The following is a 22,479-nucleotide window of genomic DNA, read 5'->3' as shown; positions in this document are numbered from 1 at the left end:
CAAACCTATAGTTGTGGTGCCTTAGTTGAAATATTTGGATAAATCAAATTCTTAATATTTTTTTGGGAAAATAAAAATTGTGGTTTAAATATATAAACATTTATAATGAGAAAATAGAAAACTTATACTACATATTTACAAAAACATTGAAACAATATACAAAAAAATCTACATTTCTTACAACGAAACTTGCGGAGATCAGTCTCAAAAGTTTATGCATTAACAAAACTTTCATCTAAATCTAATTAATTCAATAGGTACTGGCTTCAGTTTTTGTTTACATTCTAGTATCTATTTTAATTACATATGACTAGTTGGCAAATATATTACTGGTAAGACAATCATTCTTATATACAACAATTACAAATTATATTTACATTATTTTATACAATTCACATCACAAACAATAGAACATTAATTGAAAGTTATTGAATATTTCTGTGTTTCAAACTTCACCAAATCATGACTTCAGTTATTCACAATATTTAAATTTGCAATAAACTCAATTATTCATGAATAAAAATGTTAAGATATAAGGCATATAGAAATGCTTGCTAAAAATGGAAAAAATTCAAACTTCATGTTAATTTTCTTTGATTGAAGTCTTTGGAAGATGACGCTATTTCACTGTTTGAAAATTATTAAACTTGTGTTGTGTAAGTTTCAACAGTTGTCACTGTATCTCTAATAACGTATCGTTAAACCATAGTCACATTCCTTCTTTTCTTTTCACCACTATTAACAGAACTCATTGAACCTTGTAGGCTCGGATTGAACTGGCCAACAGGTTCATTTCTTATTGTTTGATATAGCTGATGATTCGGAGCTTGGTGGGTTCCATATATGCTGTAGTTTGGGGGATATCCATTACCAGGAAAAGCTGGAAGTGGAGGAACAGGAGGCGCCAAATGGGTCTGTTGATACTGTTCAACCATCTGAGGATGACCATTAAGACTCATATGTTCAATTTGTTGTCCATTAACTGACATATGATCCATTTGAGAGTTGTTCATCATCATTTCGTGATTCATCTGTTCCTCTGACATATTCTCCATCGGACTGTGTCTTCTTTCATGTTCGTGAAGAAGTTGGGAAGCGCTCCAAGAATTGAAGGGGCTAAGAGGATGTGTAGATCCATTTCTGTTAGAGATAACACTGACTCCTGCGTAAGTCGCTTCGCGGTTAATTGCTTGTTGTTGCTGCTTCAATTCGTCAATGAGTTGTTGTTCTTGCTGATTCACCAAAGAGTACCTCTTCTTTGTTTCGTCTTCGTAACCAAAATTACTTACAGGTAAACCAACATTGTGATGATCTGTTATATCTGAAGAATATGTTTGACTGGGATTGTTCATTGGACTCCCAGGTACTATAGTAATATTTCCATTTAATTTTTCGTTTTTCAAAGACTTTGATGGAGATTTCTTGACTATTTGCCTTTCTCTTCTCTTAACTACGCAGAAATAACAATATATAATTAGGAGAAGAACCAATAGAATGAAGCCGATAGCGATTGGTAAGATCAATTCAAGACCAAAACTGACAGGGCTAGTCAAGCTTGGACTTATGGGATCTATATCTACAGTATTTGTATTGGGCCAATATTGTTCGTTGTGAGTGTAGCTTGGTGCAACAGTAGGTGGTGGTGGGGGAGATGGCACAAGAACTCTGACCCAGTTGGAGATGGTTCCAGGAACGTCAGAAGACATTTTAGGATAAGCTTTGATAGCGAAATACATAGGTTTATCTAGAAGTTCTTTCAGTTGGGAGAAATCAAGGTTGAAGGTAGTTTCAGAACCTGGTGATAAAGGAAGAGGCCCTTGTCCAGCTTCCCAACGGATTCCGTTGATCTCAAAGTTATCGATGATATCTTTAACAACATTTGAGTACTTTATTTCATATCTGGATACCGTGTTGCCACCCATGTCAGGCGCTGTCCATGACAATCTTGCTTTCATATCTTCTGCAATAATGACAACTTTGAGATCTCCTATCTTTCCTGCTGCAGATTGGCTAGAAGTCAGTATATCTTGAGATGAAATGAAGATGGTCTGCTTGGGTAGAATTCTTTGGAAGGGTGAAATCGGTTCTACTCCAGTTGATGGTACTGTGCTTCCGCAACAAGGTTTATCTGTAATAACAGAATTGTAGTTAGATGATATAACATATAACCTCGGTTAATAAAAGTATTCGATTTCAATTTTTGTTTTCATTCTTACCTGATATTTTTGTTGATTCAGCCCAACTGTAAGCAGTATTTCCGTTATCAGTAACTTTCACTTCGAATGTGTAGAACCCAATTCCAGCTTCGCTTGCACTAAAATATCTTGTGTAGATACCATCTCCTTTAGTTATGTCTGGGTCACCACTTCCAGTATCTAATAAATCGAATTTATATGTTCTTGTATTGCCATCTTGGGTTTGATTACAAGGATTGCAAGTTTTTGTGACTGTCACCTCCACTTTAGCACCGAGAACTGGCATTTCGCCTAATTTTACTTCAGTCAAAAGTATGAGTGGACCATTGGCATGATTTCTGTGTGTCCAAAATCTTGCGCTTAGAATTGGTGCCGTTGGCGATTTTGGTGTAGCGCAAACTTGCAAGAAATGTGGCTGAGGGTTGCCGGGATATGGTTCGACGGTATAGGTCCATGTACCACTCTGTAAAATAATTATTTTTGTTAGATTCAAACATACAACTACAAAATTGAGAATTATTCATGTAATTTATTAGTTGATATTATTGTAATGGTTATGATGAATTAGTGAAAAATTTACCTCGCTGATGTTAGCATTCAGAAGAATGGTTTTGAAGAAGAGCAAGCGATCACTTCTAGAAGAAAATACTTGATGAGATGGGCTGATCAGTTTCAAACTTTTGAAGAGAGGTGCAGCAGTATTGTGGGTGAAGAAATTTAGAGATGCAGGTTCTCCCATGTTTGGCTCTAGAACAAAACTTCCTGTGACTGAGCTTCGGCCATCATCAGTGATTTCTCTGCGATGAATCTGTGAATAGAAATGCAATTTTAATAAACTTCTCACTGAATACAAAATAGATAAATAAAGTCCTTTTAAATGACAACTCACCTCAATAGGTAGATCCGACAGGCTACCAGAGTAGTATTTACGAGAAATATCAGCTAAAACATTCAAAAGTTCGAAGTATGTGGTGAGAAGGGTGGATTCAACATTTAACTTCTGTTCCAGTACGGTATAAGCTGATCCTTCAGTTTTTTCTGCAAGAAGATTGAGGGAGCTACTCCTGATTATATGGGGATAGTTGATAGCGGCAATTTTTATATTAGATTTTTTCACTTCTTTCAAAAGAGATTCCATCTGAAGATTTTTGTCCATGCCGGGAGAAATGATCACGATGACATTGTTTGCAGGTCCCTTGGCTGCAGTTCTTTGGTTCAACATGTCCATTGCGTCCTTGAGGCTACAGGTCAGACATGCTGGTTTGCCTGAATCGCTTGCTGTGTAAGGAATAGCAGAGTAGAAAGCATCTGTACTCCTGCCAATGCCGTTGGGATGTTGGGTGCCGTCAAGAAGTTCACATGCTCTGGTAGACTTGATATCAGCTAATACTAATCCCAATTCAGTGTTGTTGGGTAATTGGTTTGAAGCCCAGTTGGTGAGAGCCAATCTCATGTAGTACCAAGATTCGCGATGCATCATGTCTTTGGTACTTTCGATCACGAAAACGTATCTGGTCAACGTTTGTCTCTTGAAGCTTATTTTTGGGGTTGTGTCAGCGATCTCGTGGCTCATGGAATCGTCGGTAGTGTTTTCGGACTTGAAATCTTCATGGCTCAGTACGACATCAAGAATGCTGCGTCTGTCACATATCAGATTCTGTTTGGTGGGTGCAATTCTATCGTGATTTCCAGAATCGCAGAACATGGACACTGATGGCGCTTCAGGAGCGAAAATTATCGAACTTCTCGCGTGGGGGTCCACCATGGAGGAAGCGTTGTAGAATACCTTTTGCCCTTTGCATATCCTGCAAGGGATTGATAAAATTAGTTGATAGTACAGGGAGAACAACTCAATACTAATTCAACCTAAGGTTATTTGATCAAATTCAAAATGTTGATTATCGACAATAATACACCAACATGAGAATGTTGTTTGCTTAAATATTTTATTGTGATGAATTGAACTTACCCTTTATCGTTTATAGGAAGATCTGAACATCCGGTCAGTTTGCCTTCTTTTTTCTCGTCGTCATAGTAGCAGAGAGGATATATAGGATCGTTGAAATATCCCTGTTCTTCGAAAACTCCATAACGGTACATGGCAAATTGTTTTACCAATGAACGACCTGCAAAAAAAAAATATTTGAATTAATGATTATACATCAACAATAATTCAATAAGAAAAATGGGTAAAATTAATATATCCAGACATAATTTTTGGATATGTACCTTATATCTCAAATTATATTGACACCCTCATACTTAACTCATCTTTAGTTAAAATTTTCAAAATATTCGTTTGGTATTTTATTGCAATCAAGAAAGTTTTCCCCTATTATGTTATTATATTTTTATATAAATATGATGTATTTACTGAAATAATAAAAAACTTAATGTACTTAGTTTCTTATTGAAATGCATTTGAGTGTTATCCCAGGAGATTTCGAATAATTTTAGAGTTTTGAATGCAGTCAAAATTTGCTTTTTTGACTGGAAAAAAATTATAGAAACTTGAAAAAAAAACAGCTAATAAATTAAAATCAACTAGTGGTTCTTTCAAATTTTATTAATTGTAAAGATTGATTGATTAGAGTATTGTTACTACAACTTCATGTTATATCCACTACTGTAAAAACTTCAAATAGGTACATATGCCATTCCCCTCATTGTATTCAAGCAAATAAGACTCACCTAATTTATTGTCAGTTTTCAACAAGCCTTCGAAGTTCATATAAATTTGATCGCCTGGTTGTCCGCATCCTAGAGATTGTTGGGTCCACAACTGTCCCCTTGTGGGATCCCTTGGTAGTATCGTGATATCACTTGTTTCTCCGGCACCTGCTGTGACAGTTGACGGCGCGCATGTGTCAGGCCAGGAGGGCGGAAGTAAAACAGTTGCTGATCGCAGGAATGCTTTACCGTCAAGGGCGGAAAACAGGAACTGCGATGCACTTTGTAGGCTTGTCTGAAACGAAAGAAGACATTTGTTAGGGTATTGTTTTACCATGATTATTCTATATGATAGGAGTCCACTATGAGTAATCAACGCTGGATATTTAATATGTAGACTGTTCAGAGGGTAGTTTTGGCGGTGAATTTCAAGATAACATATGGAATATTAGCGGCACGCTTATCGACACAACCCTTTTTAATTGGAACAGGTGACCGACCTGTCTTTAGGGTGCTTTTGAAACACTTGCTTAATACGATCCTTTTATTGGTAATTCGAAATAGATCATATCGAGGTTTCAATGTTATTTATTCGTGTTTAATTTCAGGCAACGAAAATTTGTTAAGAATAATGTTTTTTGCTGATTTTGAGTTTAAAATCCCGGAACTGTTCGGACACGTCATAATATAAAACACGAAATAATTATCATTTGCGTTTTATTTTTAAATATGAAGTGTCTTGTTTAAAATCTTGAAATTAGTTTCACTTCAATTTTTTTCAAATAAAACTTTTTATATATTTTTTTTAAAACTCAATCGGTAGCAATGTACCTAATATCCTTGTAATATGAAATATCCACCCACCAAAATGCCACCGAAAAAAAAATATACCTGTATCAATATAGTGCACCTTACAGGTGCTAAAATTTTCAATAGCGCTCCCATAGAGTTCCCACGACCTTAACACTATTGTCCTCTGTATCCTTTTTTGTAGGTTGACATTTCAGGAACCCTTTTGAGACCATGAGAAGATTATTTGCGGTATGGGATTCGGAGGATGGGCTTTGATCCTCAGATATTTATGAATTCGAATTTAAAGTTGATGCGATATTTTATATTCATGGTGAAAGTGATATGTGGGAAGCTGTGTTTCTTCAAATGGTCCAAGGTTTGTCATGGGTTAAGCTCGATCCACACGTACTGATGCGTGAACTGATATTGTAGAAGGTACCTTATATGTTGTTGAACATTATCTTGGGCTTGTAATTGGACTGGATAGATGTATATGAGGAATTTAATTGGACATGTTTTTTAACATTGTTGGGTCATATAATTACGTACACAACAAAGAAAGCTAGCACGTGTTGTTTCTATACATAATAAAGCTCACTTCCCATTTCCAAATTGCGTGGATTTTTACTTTGGAAGCAGCCTCTATGGCTGTAATGTATTTTTTTTCGAATACTTTTTTTTCTTGTTCATTCATGTATATAGGTTTATCCGAGGGCGCAATAGGTGAGATTCTAGGGTTTTCCATTCGAGAGTAATCGTGTTTAAGCGAATTCAAAAGTGAACCTTGTCTTGGCTCAGAATTCTAACGAAACGATAGGGTGATCTTTTTAGGGAACAAACGCTCAAGAAAAGAATATTGTTAATGAATTTTTAAATTAAATTCGGGCGAAGTTGAGGGCTTCTTCGTAACGTGCCATCTCTACCGTTGGAAGAGATCAAAGGAAAATTGCCACTTCAGTCGCATCCAGATAACTTGCATAACTTGCCCCTATATGCAGAGGGGGATCTTAAACGATTTGAACTATTCCTTTGATATGAAAATGACGTGCATTTCAAGGTCTGGATGCGCACGTATACAATGCATAAGCGATTAGGACCCCACAAAGTTCGGTTTCATCACTCTCCCGTTAATTGTTCTACGAGGGTTATCAGAGTTTAATTATGCCAGGAGGAGGACAATATATCTTGGATGCTATCAGCGGTTGGCATAACTCAGATGATACCCCTAAGAACTAGCCTTTGTCATTGCTTCAAAGAACGATGGGAGGTTTAATTATAATGTTTTATTGAATGAGACCTCGGGCATACCAAAAATGCAAATGAGGAGTTGAACAGACTCAGGCTAAGTTGGTAATTTTTACGAAATTCGAAGGAGAAGTAATGAAGACAAGAACTGAGAATTTAAAGTGGGTACATTGATTAACAATTCCGAAAAAAATTGGCAAGGGTTGATATGTTATAAAATGACGATAGATTCAAGACAAATTCTGAGTTTTGTAAATCGAAATCGTTGAATGTTTTCTTTTTCAAATTAATATTGCAACAATTTTGACATATATAAAGAATTTTTCAATAGGAATTTTCATTTTGAATAGCCGTTTATTTCCAAAAAAGGCGCTACGTGCTACATAAGTAAATAAAGAATCACAATTTTGCAAGAAAAATTTTCTGACCTTGTTACTTCTAGAAGAGGCAAATGAGGTGATCACTATTGTCCAACAAGATCTTGTGATTTAACATCTTTAGCCTTTTTTTTTGGGCCACGTGAAAAATAAGTTCTATGATAATGCTCCACAATTGATTCAAGACTTTAAAGATGGAATTCTTGCAGATATAAAGGATATATAGCCGCAAAAGTGCGAATTGGTTATGAAAAATTTCATGAAAAGGATATGGTGCTACAACCGTAGTTGTGTCGGCCATTTGGCTGATATTTGGCATCGCCTTAATGGCTATCTTCCTCTTCACAATGAAATAAACATCCATTGATTTATCTTAAAATATAGTCGTTTTTCCATTTAAAAAATGAAAAATCTTATTTGGAAATATTTCACTACCGATTTGAAAATGAACGAAAATATCCAAACTTATTTTATTGGCTCCAAAAGAAAACTTTGCGAGAAAATAATGGCAAAAATTATTGAAATGTTAATTTTTTTTCCATATGCTTTTCATTTTTGATTTATTGTGAATTGGTTATCAACTTCAACTAGGTGTTCATATAATCATCAGATGCTTTTCTTTGATACCTCTACCTTATTGCACTACAACTTTTGACCTTATCTAACTGATCCTATAGCATTAAACGTAGGTACGAATGTTCAATAATATCCACGATTCCTTTTTGTTAGACCCACGCCAACAAATTACAGTTAATGATGATTATTGAAAATGAGCGATAGATAGACCTTTTGTGGAATAATAATGTGGATAACCTATGTTGTAACCCACTTTCAACGCGATCCTGACCTAAGCAGTGCCATCTTCACTTCCTTCATGGTAACCGAAGAGATTATCCTTTCAAAATGTGAATTTATAGATGTTATCCTAACTTCACGGTTTTCATTCTTTGAGACATCAATTCAATAGTTATTGGATTTAAGATCTTCTTAGCGATAAACCTCAAAACTTGTAATATTAATTCATTAGTTGTCGAGAGGAAATCAAGATAGCTTTGTACAATACTCGATAGATCCATGATGATGGTCCTCACGATGTCTTTCCTTCGATCAGTTACTCAACTGATTGAAACCTTCGTAAATATCAAGATGACCTAATATTCAATTGTTCTATTGAAAACGCGAACGATCGAACTTTCTCATGGCATACTTGATGTTCCGCGAAGACCTTTAAGGAATTGGAAGTGAAGAAAACAAAGCATGCTGATTCTGATGACAAATGATCCAAGACCACCAAATTACGGGCGCAGGTGAAGAAAGTTGGTTTCACAAATGACCGATCGCTTTTTTTAGACACTTCTGAAGAATTTAGGTGTTCGCTCTGAATTCGAATCCAAAGTTCTTCAAGTTGAAAAAGATGAATTTTCTCGGAGCGGAATTTCAGCAAAACAATCTAGTTGAGCTAGAATTAGCGGAATTGCTTCCAATCATGAGAGTTGAAAAAACTTACGTTATGATTTAATAAGCGATTGAAACCACTTAAAAAAAGTAATTTTTCATTCTCCCCCGCATAGAATCAATAAAAAGACATCTTCGGAATTAAAAAGTATGAGGATGACGGAACAACCGCAGTCAATGGACTTTGTAACTTGATCGTAGCAATACGAAGAATTCACGTAATTTTTGTAAATGATACGCTTTCAAGACACTCCTTCCTGTCGATAAGAATTGAGTAGTAAGCAAACAGAGTGTTGAATTTCCAAAGATAAAGATGAGGAGTTATATGGGTCCCACATAGAGTATTTCCTAATGGACGAGTTTTTTCATGATGCATTTTATCTAGAAGATTATTTGTTATATCCATGAGCCCATATGAGAACAAGATAATGTTACGAGTATGTTTTTTTCAGAGGAATATTTCAAAAATAAAAACTATTTTCATAAGGTGTTTTAAATATTATGTTAACATTACTCATAAATATCTTTTAAGGAAATGCCTCACCTACAACAGGTATCGTCTTGAATATAATGAAGGAAGTGTCATTTTATACGCTATGAATTTTTATTATTCGATTCTAGAACTTACAAGTCTTGTTTGAACGTTCTCAATTAATTGTTTTGTTCAATTTGTGGCCTGTATTAATTTTGGTATGATGACACGATATATACTTATAGAACATTTTTCACTAATGAAATGTCCTATAAAAAATTAGACGCTGAAATTTCTATATCTGAAGCTGCAATAATGGGGTTATAAAAACACTGTTGATTAAAGCTAGTAATAACGTTGTGAAATAACCAAGATTGTCTATTTCAATATTCCCATCTCCATAGAAGAAGGTAATGGCTCTGAGCAGATCATTATGTAATGGACCTTTCCATGTTAGATCGGCAAGAAAAACTGTGCTCTTGTGGGCTTGCAGCGACCTTTTAATTACTTAAATGAAGAATAACGGTGGAAAGGTTAAGAAACGTGTATTCGCGAAGATTCCCCAAGCTGGTTTTCCGTTTTCCAATTCACCTCTGTTGGATCAAAACCGTTCACAGATCCGTACTGAACTCATTCTGATGGATACCAAACTTTATTCGCCAAAATATTCATTGTGATGAGATTTCAGAAAATTCTACATTACCCATAGAGTAAATTTTTTTTAGAAATCGAGATGATGTTCTCTATTCAGAAATAACATCGAAATTTGATGCGAGTGTCGAAAGAAACGATGTGGGAATCAACTTAACTCTGGTCAATCACATTTAAATCATGCTAAATCTACACTCTACAGAGCTGATCACTGAAAATGTCTTCAGACAGTCTAGAAAAACTGAAAGCTCCAATAGGATTCTTGCAATGTTGCAGACACCACTGCAAAATTTCAATAGAATGGGGCTTGCAGAAGGAAGTTATTTAGGCAAAATGTTTGTTCTTGATATTGAAATCAAGTGTGAAAATTTTGCAGTGAGAGTTCGCAACACTAAATAATTTTTGGGTCGTCATGAGCTGTTGGGAAAAGTTAGTGATGTGAAGAATCGAAACCGTGAGCGTTGCTCACGTCTTTGGAATTGGGCATTGAAAGATATTGATATGAACTACTTTCATTTTCAACGCTACTTGTCAAATAAGCAACGAAACAATCGCAATTTTGTAATAAAAGTTTCCTGGTTGTGTTAGGTGATCTCAGTTGGCCACCGAGATCTTCTGATTTAGACTTAGACCTTTAGAATTTCTTTGAGACCACGTGAAAGATAAAGTTTATGTCAATGCCCAACAACAAGATCATAGAGATGGAATTAGTGAAGTTATGGAGAACATACATAGGTCATGAAAAATTTGATAGCATACATTCATCTTCACAATAATTAAACATCCATTGATTACTCTTAATGAACTCGTTTTTATTTTTCATTAAAATAAAACATTTATTTGAAAGCACTTTAGGCACTATCATATCAAATCATTAGCAGAATATATTAGTAGTTAATTTTTAAATACCTAGGTATGGACAAACAAAAGTACTATTTACTTTTTCTTGAAACGATCGCAAATTCGTGGAATACCTCCCTGCCTTCCAACGCAATCTCTGATGTACCTCTCAAACCGTATAATTGCTTAGAAATGTTCAAATATCGAAGATGCCCGGTTCAGTCCAACCCGCTAACGTAATGTGTGCTTAGGTCCTGCCTTTCTACTTATTTTTTTAACCAGCTGGTCACGAGTTACCTTGCGTTCTCACGGTTAACTCTGCAGGAATCTCAATTTTCAATAACGCACTGTGATCAGATTGCGATGGCGTAGAAAGATCAGTTCACCAAAATATTTGATGATGGGAACGTTTGCCGAAATGTGATTTCTTGCGGTTTTTGATATTTTACGAATCTATTAGCTTTTATGAACCGCGTGTGTCCGCAAGCTTTCTTGTACGTGGTGACACGTAGGGATTACATATATTCAAATTGATGCGCGAATTGTCAAATTCAATATTGAACAGAACAAAATTGGGAAAAGCGTTAACAAAAATTCAGAATCATATTCGCGGTTGCATTTGATCATTTACGCAACTATTGACAGATCACATACGGAATTATATTGACTTTTTTTCAGTGGAAACAATTGCTTTTTATATTGAATTATAGATTATAGAAGTTAGTTGTTAATATATAGAGAGAAGGTAGTCACGTTTTCATCACAGCTTATTAACTAGATCTTTATACTTTATAGTTATTTGGATTTTCCTGAGGATTACTAGAGAATTGTTTGATGTTTTTTTCTCGATATCGGTAGCAGATATGACAAAACTAACGGGTGTTTTTTTTCGAGGTATATAACTTTAAGTTTGCATTACTGTTCAAGATGGCGACCGATTTAACAGCTGTCAAGTGATTTATTCTCAGTTTGGTTTGGCAATTCATCATGAATAGACTCACGCCTGAACAACGCTTGCAAATAGTGCAATTTTATTTCGAAAATAATGGTTCTGTGCGGAATACGTATCGCGCACTACGTCCATTTTATTTTGTTTAGCGATTAAGCGCACTTCTGGTTGAATGGCTACGTCAACAAACAAAACTGCCGCATTTGGAGTGAAGCTAATCCTCAAGTGTATGTCGAAACACTGTTACATCCAGAAAAACTGACTGTTTGGTGCGCTTTATGGGCTGGTGGAATCATTGGTCCGTACTTCTTCAAAAACGATGATGGCCAGAACGTTACAGTCAATGGTGATCGGTATAGAGCTATGATTACTAACTTTTCCATTTCTGAATTAAACAACCATGATATCCAGGCTGTGGTTTCAACAAGACGGCGCAACATGTCACACAGCTCGTGCCACAATCGATTTATTGAAAGACACATTTGGTGACCGCCTAATTTCACGTTTTGGACCTGTGAATTGGCCTCCAAGATCTTGTGATTTAACACCTCTAGACTACTTTCTGTGGGGCTATGTAAAGTCATTGGTCTATGCGGATAAGCCACAAACCCTTGACCATTTGGAAGACAACATTCGCCGTGTTATTGCCGATATACGGCCACAAATGTTGGAAAAAGTCATCGAAAATTGGACGTCCAGATTGGACTACATCCGAGCCAGCCGTGGCGGTCATATGCCAGAAATCATATTTAAAATGTAATGCCATAAGATTATCTTGCGGATAAATAAAATTCATGTCAATCGAATAATCCATCGTTGTTTTATTGCAATTTAAAGTTCTATAGCTCTAAAAAAAACACCCTTTATTATGCTTCCATAAACTTTTGTATTGATAACATTATCCATATAAATTTTCCTTCAAAGCTTCGAAGCCAGATAATAGAAATCCATTAGAATAATGAAGGCCATAAAATACGATAGAAAATTAGGTAAGTATGTGGAAGATGCATATTGACCATATCGGTCATAGCTATATGCTGACCTATTGCCTTGAAGCTAACGGCAAATGAGGTAATACTGCAAGCACAGAATGAGGAGATTGGTAAAGATGATCGTGTGCAGTTGAAGTAGGTATTACAGGCTTACCTTTGCACTTAGCAGAATGAGAAATGTGTTACTTTTAGAAGCTATACTTGGGTAGTGTTGTGTTGTGAGTATGCAGGTTTCAAAAAAGATTTTCAAACGATAAATTATACCTAAAGTAAATATTTGAGAATAGTTGGAAATATTTTTCTCGAATAATTTAAAAAACTCATTATGGTGTTGAATTTTAGGTTAGGTATATTAGGTACCAAATTTATTGAAAAATTCAAATCAAAATTACATTCCAACTATACAACACGTGCCACTTCACGCATGTAATGAAAATACTCAACTGGGGATAATTTCCACGGTTTATAGACATAAACATACGAAGACCATCAGCATTATTGAATATTCATTATAACCATAAACATCTGAGCGAAGAATTACCATATTTATCCAATAAGTTTCGAATCCGTATAAAAATTATTAATTCCTATTAGCATATTCATCTAAATCCACACGATTCTATCCGAAAGACATAAAAAAAATTCGACCGATATCTTTTGATACGAATTGGTGCTCAACTCTTGACCCTGTCCCAAGATCTTGAACTTGAAAGAACCAGTTCCACTGTTCGGAAGTAAGTATGCCATAATTCAAAGCCGAAGTGATCCGGAGGATGGCAGGACCATAAACACTTTGTAGTTTTGTGGAAACATCCAGATGTTATCTTCGACAATTTCACGGCCTCAAGTCGAAGTATCAATTTTCACGGTGTAAGGTGAGTGTTGGAATTAATTTTGAAATTTAAGACGAGAAGTCTTGAGTGACCAGGTACCTTATGGTGGAGGAAGTCGAAGGAATCAAGCCAAGTGCAAGGAGTGGAAGGAAGAATCGTTTAAAAGATGTTTCGGGATCGAGTTACTGAATTCGCATCCAACTGTTGGCCAACTGTCGTGAAAGGATATTGCATATTTTGTTTTTTTTGTCGACCCTGTATTTGTATGAGGCAGGGAGAGTGTTTTGCTGGCTGAATTTGTTTTAAGAACACAGTTTGTTCTCTTTTATGTTAATATTGGATGAAACATCTTGTTCAAGATCAAGGGTAGGTTCTAATTTTAAAATCTTGAGTTTTGATGAATTTGAGTTGTCCAAGTTCATGACCTTCTTATAAACACCCGGTCCATTTTTGGTACAAACTGCAACAGAACCGAAAAAGAAAAAAAAAAGTTCGAAAAAGAGCTTTTTTGCCGAAATATTCGAAAAAATGTGCGTCCTCATCATCACCTTTTTTTTTATAAGAATCCCTTTAACTCATGAATCCTTGAGTTTTTACCCAAGGTATGGCATATTGCCGAAATTTTCATCAAAAAAGCTATGCAATAATATACTGGGTGTGCCATTTGAAATAAGGATGTAGTAGTCTGTTTTCGGTATAACCGGAAGTTGTAGAGATCTGAAAATATTTTTTTCGGCAACCGTCAGGGAAGTGCTCACTTCCCGGACGCTTTTTCTCTGAGAAAGTAGCATTTCCCGGCCTAGTCCGGAAAGTACGTAATCGACCACATCAAACGTCAACATTGAGCTATACACGATTTTCTCGTTTTCCACACCTACTGGCCTTGACAGTAATTTAAAGAATGCAACTAACATTTTTTTCTTATTTACTATCATCCAACTAACCGATGGAAGCCTTGAAGAGCATCAATTTACACACGTAGCAACAAATCCTTGGCAGCTCAGCAGGAAGAACATACCCAGCAGGATTCACGATGTAATTCAATGCTGCATAACATTCGATTAGGTTTTAATTGAAAATGGGCAAACAATACGTTTCGCAATTTATGAATAACAACTGTAAGATAATCGGTTTAGAGATGATGCTGGTGCGGTTTTTTTCAAGGATATGTGCCGTCATTTGAATATATTGTACGTTTTATAATCCAAGTCAGCTTTTATAACCCACTGCATTTTACAAGCGTGTTTTCTGAATTATCAATTCGACAATTTGTGTTGAACGGAGAAACCTGTTGGGTAAAATTAAAATAATATACATTTTCTCCAATATTCAATTATAATATTGCACCGTATTCCATCATTCAATTTGTGAATTTTGAATATTGCGAAGGTAGTGTTTTTAAAAAAATTTTATGTTGATTCATTTCATCGCGATTATAACGTACTTTATGAAGCGATAGCTTTCCAGGAGATGTCATTCTGGAGAAAAAACAGACAGGGATCATGGTCCATTAAAACAACGGATATAATGACAGAGCTTTTAAAATTCTTCTCTAACATATCAGCGTTCAGATAACAAGGCACTTACTACGACATGAAAGATGTTTCACGTTTGTGAGGCGCATACCAGGATGATTTTGACGCAATATGCATTTAATCCTAGAAGATTCTTTTCGGAAAATGTCATATATGTTAAAAGCATCCTATATTTAGAATTGACTCTTAGATATAAATGCATAGTTGGCATCAAACCTGAAAGTTTTAATATGATAAAACTTGAATATTTCGAAAGATTATCCTAATAAACAAAATTTTTGGGTAAACCGTCCCAGTTTTTGGTAAAACTAGCCTCTAAGTTTCCTTCGATGTTCACATTGTTCACTATTAGTTAAGGATTTGGATTTTTTGAATTTTAACAATGAAAGAACTTGAATATCTGAATGTGATTCAAATTTTCGTTCAATTGAAGAAAATATTGATCGTATCGTATAATAATTTTTTGGAATATAAACTTATTTATATTATAGTTCAACGTTTGAAAAAATTTTACCACAGTTGTTAGCAAATATCTGAGGCACAAAGGAAGAGAGTAAAATATGGAATTTCTACAGAAAACGTTATTTTCCAAAGAAATTGACAACGAATATTCGAAACCGCGGAGACTTCAACGGTAGCCCAAGAACGAAACGTCAACACATTTCGATGTTTTTTCACACAAATCTACATCAAACCAAATATTGGGAATCCTCTCCTCGTATCATTAATTGAAGTTGAAACTTCAATAGACTACCTAACTCACATCGTGTCAAACAATCGAATTCAAACAAACCTAGTGTTTATTCAAATTTTAGCACCTGCGTCTAGGTAGGCGAGGCACTAAACAGCGTAGAAACAAAGAGCAAACAATCCCACGGCTCTTCAACTATCGCTGCCCTTTTCACATATTCGTCTTTCTCTCTTGAATCCTTTTGGTTCGTTTCTATTTGGCGGATATCCTTTTCGTTCACGAAGTTGGCACCTTTTTAATTCCTGAGGCCGTGATGCGCTTTGTTTGGGAACCTACAGTCACCACCTTGTGAGAAAATGAATTTTGAATAGGTTATAGCTTCATCAATTTTTCTTCGAATTTCCAAATGTTAAATTTTTTTGCTTCGTAGTTTTTATTGGTATAATATTTTATTTTTTCTTTAGTACCCAGTAACTATTTTTATTGAACTTTCATTTTCACAATATACGACTTCAACAAGTATTTTTTTTTATTATTATGATCTATTGTTCTCAAGACAAAGTATTTCTTGTTCGAATCAAGTTTTGAACAACCCTAGGATGCACGAAACATTTAAAACGGCATCGTAGTATCCGATAAAATTTAAAATTCTATGTGGATCAGTATCGATAGCTGAACAAAGAAGATTCACTCGAAATCGTGACCAAAGTCACGATTTATAAAGAAAGAGGCATGAACCTCCAAGAAGAGAGAGCTTGTGATTTTGTTCACCTTTAAGCTTAATGTAATTCAATAAAAATCGATTGGGTGAGGTTGGTTTGGCGTTTCTGTTTTTCTCTGCTACTTCAATGTTGAAATCTTGAGATTCTTCTTTAGGTATTTTATTAAAAAAGTAGAATTAGAGAAAACTCATTAGATATTATATGAGATTTGTGAATAATTGAGAATTGAATGAACAAGCTTTTGAAAGTTGCACTTGTATTTGAAATAATTTTCACCCTCTTTGAAAGGGCAGTTTTAATTAAAAAAATACAATAATTTTGTTCTATTATCCTGTACCTAGTAGGTATTGAAAACTATAATTAATAATAATTTATAAAAGTAAAGAACACATTCTTGTGAATGAAAATTGTGAGAAAAATTATAATTAATGTAAAACTAAAATCACCTTTTAGTGGCAAACACAACTAATAATTGAAAGTAATTGTTTAATATTTTTGGCGTGTTTTTAGTTTTTTTCGGCGAATTATTTTTTAATTGGGTAATAATTTCATATTGGAATTTTTTATGCTCACTACACTTTTACTGGCAGCAGTATTTTCCAAAGAATGATTATCACTTTCACGATATTAATCTTATTGATCAGAATTACCACCTCATTGTATAGCAGATATGTAATAGTTGGTAATTTCACCCAATAAATCTATAATCGTCTATAATTCATAATTGAACACACTGTGTGTTCGCCACTTCCTGGCAGCGGTAAACACTTAATTTTCTTCTATCCAACCATAGAAAAAAAAACCCATGCAACAAATTCGTATGAGTTTAATTGCCCCTTTCGAAGTATCCTGGCCCATACAATAAATTCAAGACTTTTCCTTAGTGGCGTGTATAGCGAGAAACGGCTACTGGGTAATTTTTATCGCGCCCGAGGCCAAATAACCCGACGGTCTAGAGACCCCCTACATTTAGATTGAATTAACCGAATTAATTCTTTTCTGTGGTTCTTTTGTGTTGTCCGCAAATTAGTTGCGGTTGATCGTCACAGATTTCTGTGATCTCAATCCACTTGGGCGAGATTTCTACGGCAAAAAGAGGAATAGTTCGATTGGTTTTTGATTAGTGTGCAGGAGCATCAGTAGGCCATGAATTGGACCAATTTTGATGAAATTCCACGTTTTGAAATGGAAATAGTTTCTACGAAGTGGTAATTGGAGTTTTGGAAATACATTTATTGAACAGACATTTGAGATGAACTTACAACAAAGAGCACATTTTTTCGAACTTTGCTCCAAAAAGTATTGCGACAATTTATTCAGTACTTTCTGGAGTGTTTTTAACGACTTCTTTTGGTCGTTTCGTATGGTTTCGACCTTTCCCTGAGTGTTGTGTACTAGCTGTGGTTTTCTTTCTCTTTCAGACTTTTTATATTAGTTACCCAACATTTGATTTAAAGTTCCACGTACCTACACCAAAACCAATCAATACTTTCCGCACAAAATTGCCTAATTCTCGCTTCAATTTCGATTTCAATCATCCTTGAGCTATCAATTCCTATCACGAATTCTTTGATTTATACGAATTGGGTTGGTGCGTTTCAACAGAAATGAATGTGTGTGTTGGAGGATTTAATAAGACATTAAATTAGACGATCACTATTCATTGAAGGAGAATTCCGATCACACATCTTAAAAGGAATGGATACACAAGTTTATTAAAAATTCAATACCAGTTACCATCACTTAGGTAACATTAAATAAATAAATGGGTTGTGTGATATCGATGTTTCTACATCATGAAGAACGCATTGCTTTAGGTTATACATATATCCAATAAAGTTTCAAAGAGATTCCTTTACAAAGAGATCATCGTCAACAACGTAGATGCAATTAAACTCAGAATGATATGAAGCGATGGCCTACTACTAAGGTTAGCGACTTCTACTTTCTTGACTAGTAAATTTCATAGGTTTATGTAATAATGTGGTATGGAACAGCGTAGCGAACATCATTAAGGAGGGAAAGCTAAAACCGTTTTTATTAAGAGTTTACCGTGGCGAATCTATGGAACTAATTAAAATGGTAACCAAAGACTAAATCATCATTATCATCGTCAACAACTGAAGTGAAAACGGGACACGGGAAAATCATATTTATCAGAAAAATCAATGAAAAGTTGATACGAATAGAAAATAATTTCATACAATACTGTAATAATTGTTTGATACCTCAATCGTTGAATCATAAAATCATCGGTGAATCAAACATTTCGAAACGACGAATCCATTTTCTCACAACGACGATCGTAAATAATTATTGTTTGAAATAACCAACCATAAACATTCGCAGAAATATGAGCCATCATCATATCATTCGTTTCAACTTTGACGTTCGCAAGAGTCGAATATTTCATAACTTATAAATGTTTACTTCAAACCCGTTGATTCAATCCATATTGTGTTATTGGTATTTATGAGTGTAGGAAGTACGTGTGTGCAGATTTAGGGCGTTTATTTTATTTTCAACCATACATGATGTGGAACATATTGTGGAAATCTTTTCCCAGCAGTTGGTTCACTCGTTTTCATAATATATGCGGATAAAATGCATGCAAGAGAAGATTTTGTAATGAATATTGTCGAGATCAAATAGTGGTCACGGTGATCATTCTAATTGATTATATTATCGCTTTTGGTTGAATTCGAAAAAATTTTAGGAGAATTGCAAATTTTTTTTCAAGTTTAAAATTTGGTCTTTTATTTTATTTTCAACCATGAACCATGTGGAACAGATTGTGCAAATATTGAGTTCGTTTACCTATTCGTTTTAATAATGTTAATTAATGTATGAGAAGATTTTTAAGGACGTATGTTCGAGATCAAATAATGATCAAGATGATCATTATTATAATGAATGATATTTTCGCTTTTGGTAAATTCTGTAGAGAATTCTATACAAAACTTTTTTACTTTAAAATTTAATCGTTCATTTTATTGTCAACCATAAATGATGTAGAACATTAGAACATTTTTTCCTAGCAGTTGGATTACTCGTTTGAATTTCCGCTTTTGGTGAAAAAATATTCTGTAAAAAATTGCAATTTTTTTCAACTAAAAATGATGTGGAACATATTGTGGAAATATTTTCTCAATGATCATATTAAGTAATGATATTTTCGCTTTTGGTAAATTTGAAAAAAATTCTGTAGAGATTTGCAGAATTTTTTTTTCACATTTTATTAGTCAATTTTAACCATTCAAATATTTGAAATTTTGTGCTTGTAAGGCTTAATACTGCAATTAAAACTCGAAATGTCCATGCCTTCGTAAATTTTCCCGAAAAACCATTTATGTGGCACATAATAATGAAATATAGGGAAAAACCCCTCGGATATGTTGCGAGCAAATTGAACAAAAACAATTGCCGCCTCGCATTGTTGGTCACGGCAGTTTTTCAAGTCGCTTCAGTTTAATAGTTTTTGGTTTCGAAATAAATTTCCTATACCGTTACGAATCGCTTATTACGACAATGGAGAATGAATTTAACGATTTATCGCTTGCTTTTTATGGCAAAATCGAGAATATCGACGTGTCTCCACGATTTTCACGGTGTTGGGTCGCCGCGTGATGTCACATATTTTGTCTTTAGGAAACATCGTTCCCCTTTTTTTTTATTTTAATTAAAAATTAAAAAAAAATTCCATGCAATGGACTGATATAATTTCATGGATGAATATAAAAATTACTATTTTCAATATTTTTTTTTTTCTGTTCAATTGTTATATTTCTCTTGGATTAACATGAGTTGATATTGCCAAAAAATTAATTTTTATGTGAATCATTTGCTTTAATCATTCAGAATTATTCATCAAATATTGAACATGCATTATCGAGGTTGATCAACCGATAGCATTTGTGTGCACGAGTTCCTGGTAAACAGTCCAATAATCAAATTGATTAAATCAAAATTTGGTCTCGTTAAACCAATTGTTAGTGAATCAAAGTAAAATTACCCAATTAATAATACTTAGTTCATTCGGCCTATGGAAATTATGAAAGAGGGCAAAGCCCGTATAGTCACTCTATCGATTACTATTCTTCGTATTGTTTAATATTTATCATTTCTGCATGCCTACGTAACACAATAAACCGAATAAATTCTCGTTGCTTTGGTTTCCAACCAAATCGATTTTTTTATGAGTCATTGTTTTGAATCGATTTTATGTGACCATATATGATCAATATATCTGTAGAGGCACCTTTGTATTTTATGAGATAAAAGACAGCCGAAAAAAAATAGTAGAAATTGTATAAAATACGGTTGGTTCAATTTAAATTTCTTTCCGAAGTTCACTAGGCTCACAAAGGAAGGTCGAGGAATTTTAAGACGTTTATAACAGTACGCAATGTCCAACAAAGCGTGAAAATATTCATCTGTTTGTTGGTGCCGTCTGCTTACGCTAATGGTTTACGTCTTCGCTAACGTTTTCTTCGTGCGGCAGGTATATTTAACGTTAATACAACTTTAGATTGATGTTTAAATGTCTTGATTCTTTCGAATTCACGCAATTGACATTGTGGAAGTAGTATATCAACAAGAAAACGCGTAAAATTTAAAATCCTTTAATCTAATAACTATTAGGAACATTGCGTATGCGTTAATTTTTTTTACTGAGTAATATTTTATTTAATTCCTGCAACGTTGGAACTCAATAATTTACTGTATTGATCTTATTAAATTTGTTTCGTAAGTTTTGATTAACCAAAATAGCAATAGACTTCTTTTTTTTATTATGAACCCTCTTCAAAATATAAAATAAAAAAACTGGAGTGTCTATCAGCTAGGTGGATCAGCTTCTAATTGGTATCTAGTCCTTCTCAGATCACAAGATGTCATCAATGAAAACACTATTATTTTGAATACGATGCACGAAAAACAGGGCAAAAGTTCTCTTATGAATGTTATTGAATTGGGCGAATTTTGACAGAATTAAGTAATTTCTTCTCACCTGAAGATTTTCCAGGACAGCCTTGCAGTTCTCGACTGGGACATTTTCAGAAACCTTGATCGTCAACCCTTCATAAGCCTTATTCTTCAACTCCAAACAACCACCAAGTTGTACCGTCGACACCAGTAATCCCAATAATACGAATTTAAACTCCATCGTAGAAAAATTGATCAAGCCACCAAAAGTCAATTTGAAATCTCACTGTACTCTCATAATACAAGAGAGAAGTAATCAGTTTTGGTTCACTGTTTTTATTCCACTGGTCAGTTTACGTAACACTAAAAAAACACCCGGTAGCAAGTCCGGTGTGCACTGTTAACACTTTATTTTTTGAGGAGTTCTAGACCTCAAAATCCTCGTAGAACACCGTCTATTGATTAACGTCGTCCTGGTGACGAGAATCACAACAGTTTTTGTTGGTACCAACCTGAGTGAAGTTGGTTAACCCGAATATTTACGGTCCGATACACACGATATGGACGGGGAGGATTAGAACTAGTTCCCTGCAACCGCTCTGTTCGAAGTTCGGTTAGCGACTGTGAAGGAAGAGCTTTCGATGTTCGGAACTGCCAGAAGCGCATCAGTAATCGCAGGATGATTTCCTACTCCCACCCACTACAAGAAAAGCCGCGTATTGTGACTCAAAGACGGTGATTGGTAACTGGACATCCTGGGAGATTCACTGTAGTTGGTTAGAGCGAGAGGGATGAAAAAAGGACGAAATTTTTGCGTGGGATGTTTCGGTGCGTGAGCTTTAAGTCACCCCCACCCCTAGATCTTAAGTTCTCGGGGGTGGATAAGCAAAAAGTTAGATCAACTTTTATCGAAAGAGTCCAGATTTCGGTAGCAAGTTGTCATGAAGGATACGGTTTTTCGTACATAAAGGGTGTTAGTGAATAAGTGCCACAAACTTCAGTGGGTGATTCTGCATGAATAAATAGTGACAGTTTGCTGTATAATTTTTATTCGCAAATGCTTCGTTTTTCGAGATACAGGGTGTTTTTCTTAAAATCCGACTGTTTATTGTTCTGAAACCCACGAAGATACTCAAA

General features: G+C 34.8%; 1 protein-coding gene across 1 annotated transcript; it reads right to left on the bottom strand.

The window, feature by feature from the left end:
• Nucleotides 1-83: 83 nt before the first annotated feature.
• Nucleotides 84-22,016, bottom strand: LOC123682025 (calcium-activated chloride channel regulator 4-like). Its single transcript, XM_045620404.1, has 7 exons — nucleotides 21,428-22,016; nucleotides 4,887-5,160; nucleotides 4,165-4,321; nucleotides 3,085-4,000; nucleotides 2,776-3,003; nucleotides 2,217-2,658; nucleotides 84-2,128 (listed from the first exon to the last, which is right to left on the bottom strand). The coding sequence occupies exons 1-7, from the start codon at nucleotides 21,581-21,583 to the stop codon at nucleotides 699-701; spliced, it is 3,603 nt and encodes a 1,200-aa protein (XP_045476360.1). The 5' UTR covers nucleotides 21,584-22,016; the 3' UTR covers nucleotides 84-698.
• Nucleotides 22,017-22,479: the final 463 nt, after the last annotated feature.

Source organism: Harmonia axyridis, chromosome 6 (assembly GCF_914767665.1).
Source record: "Harmonia axyridis chromosome 6, icHarAxyr1.1, whole genome shotgun sequence".
In the NCBI taxonomy this organism is placed as follows: Eukaryota; Metazoa; Arthropoda; class Insecta; order Coleoptera; family Coccinellidae; genus Harmonia; species Harmonia axyridis.
Note: the sequence above shows the minus strand (reverse complement) of the source record. Positions and strands in the feature narration are given on the sequence as shown.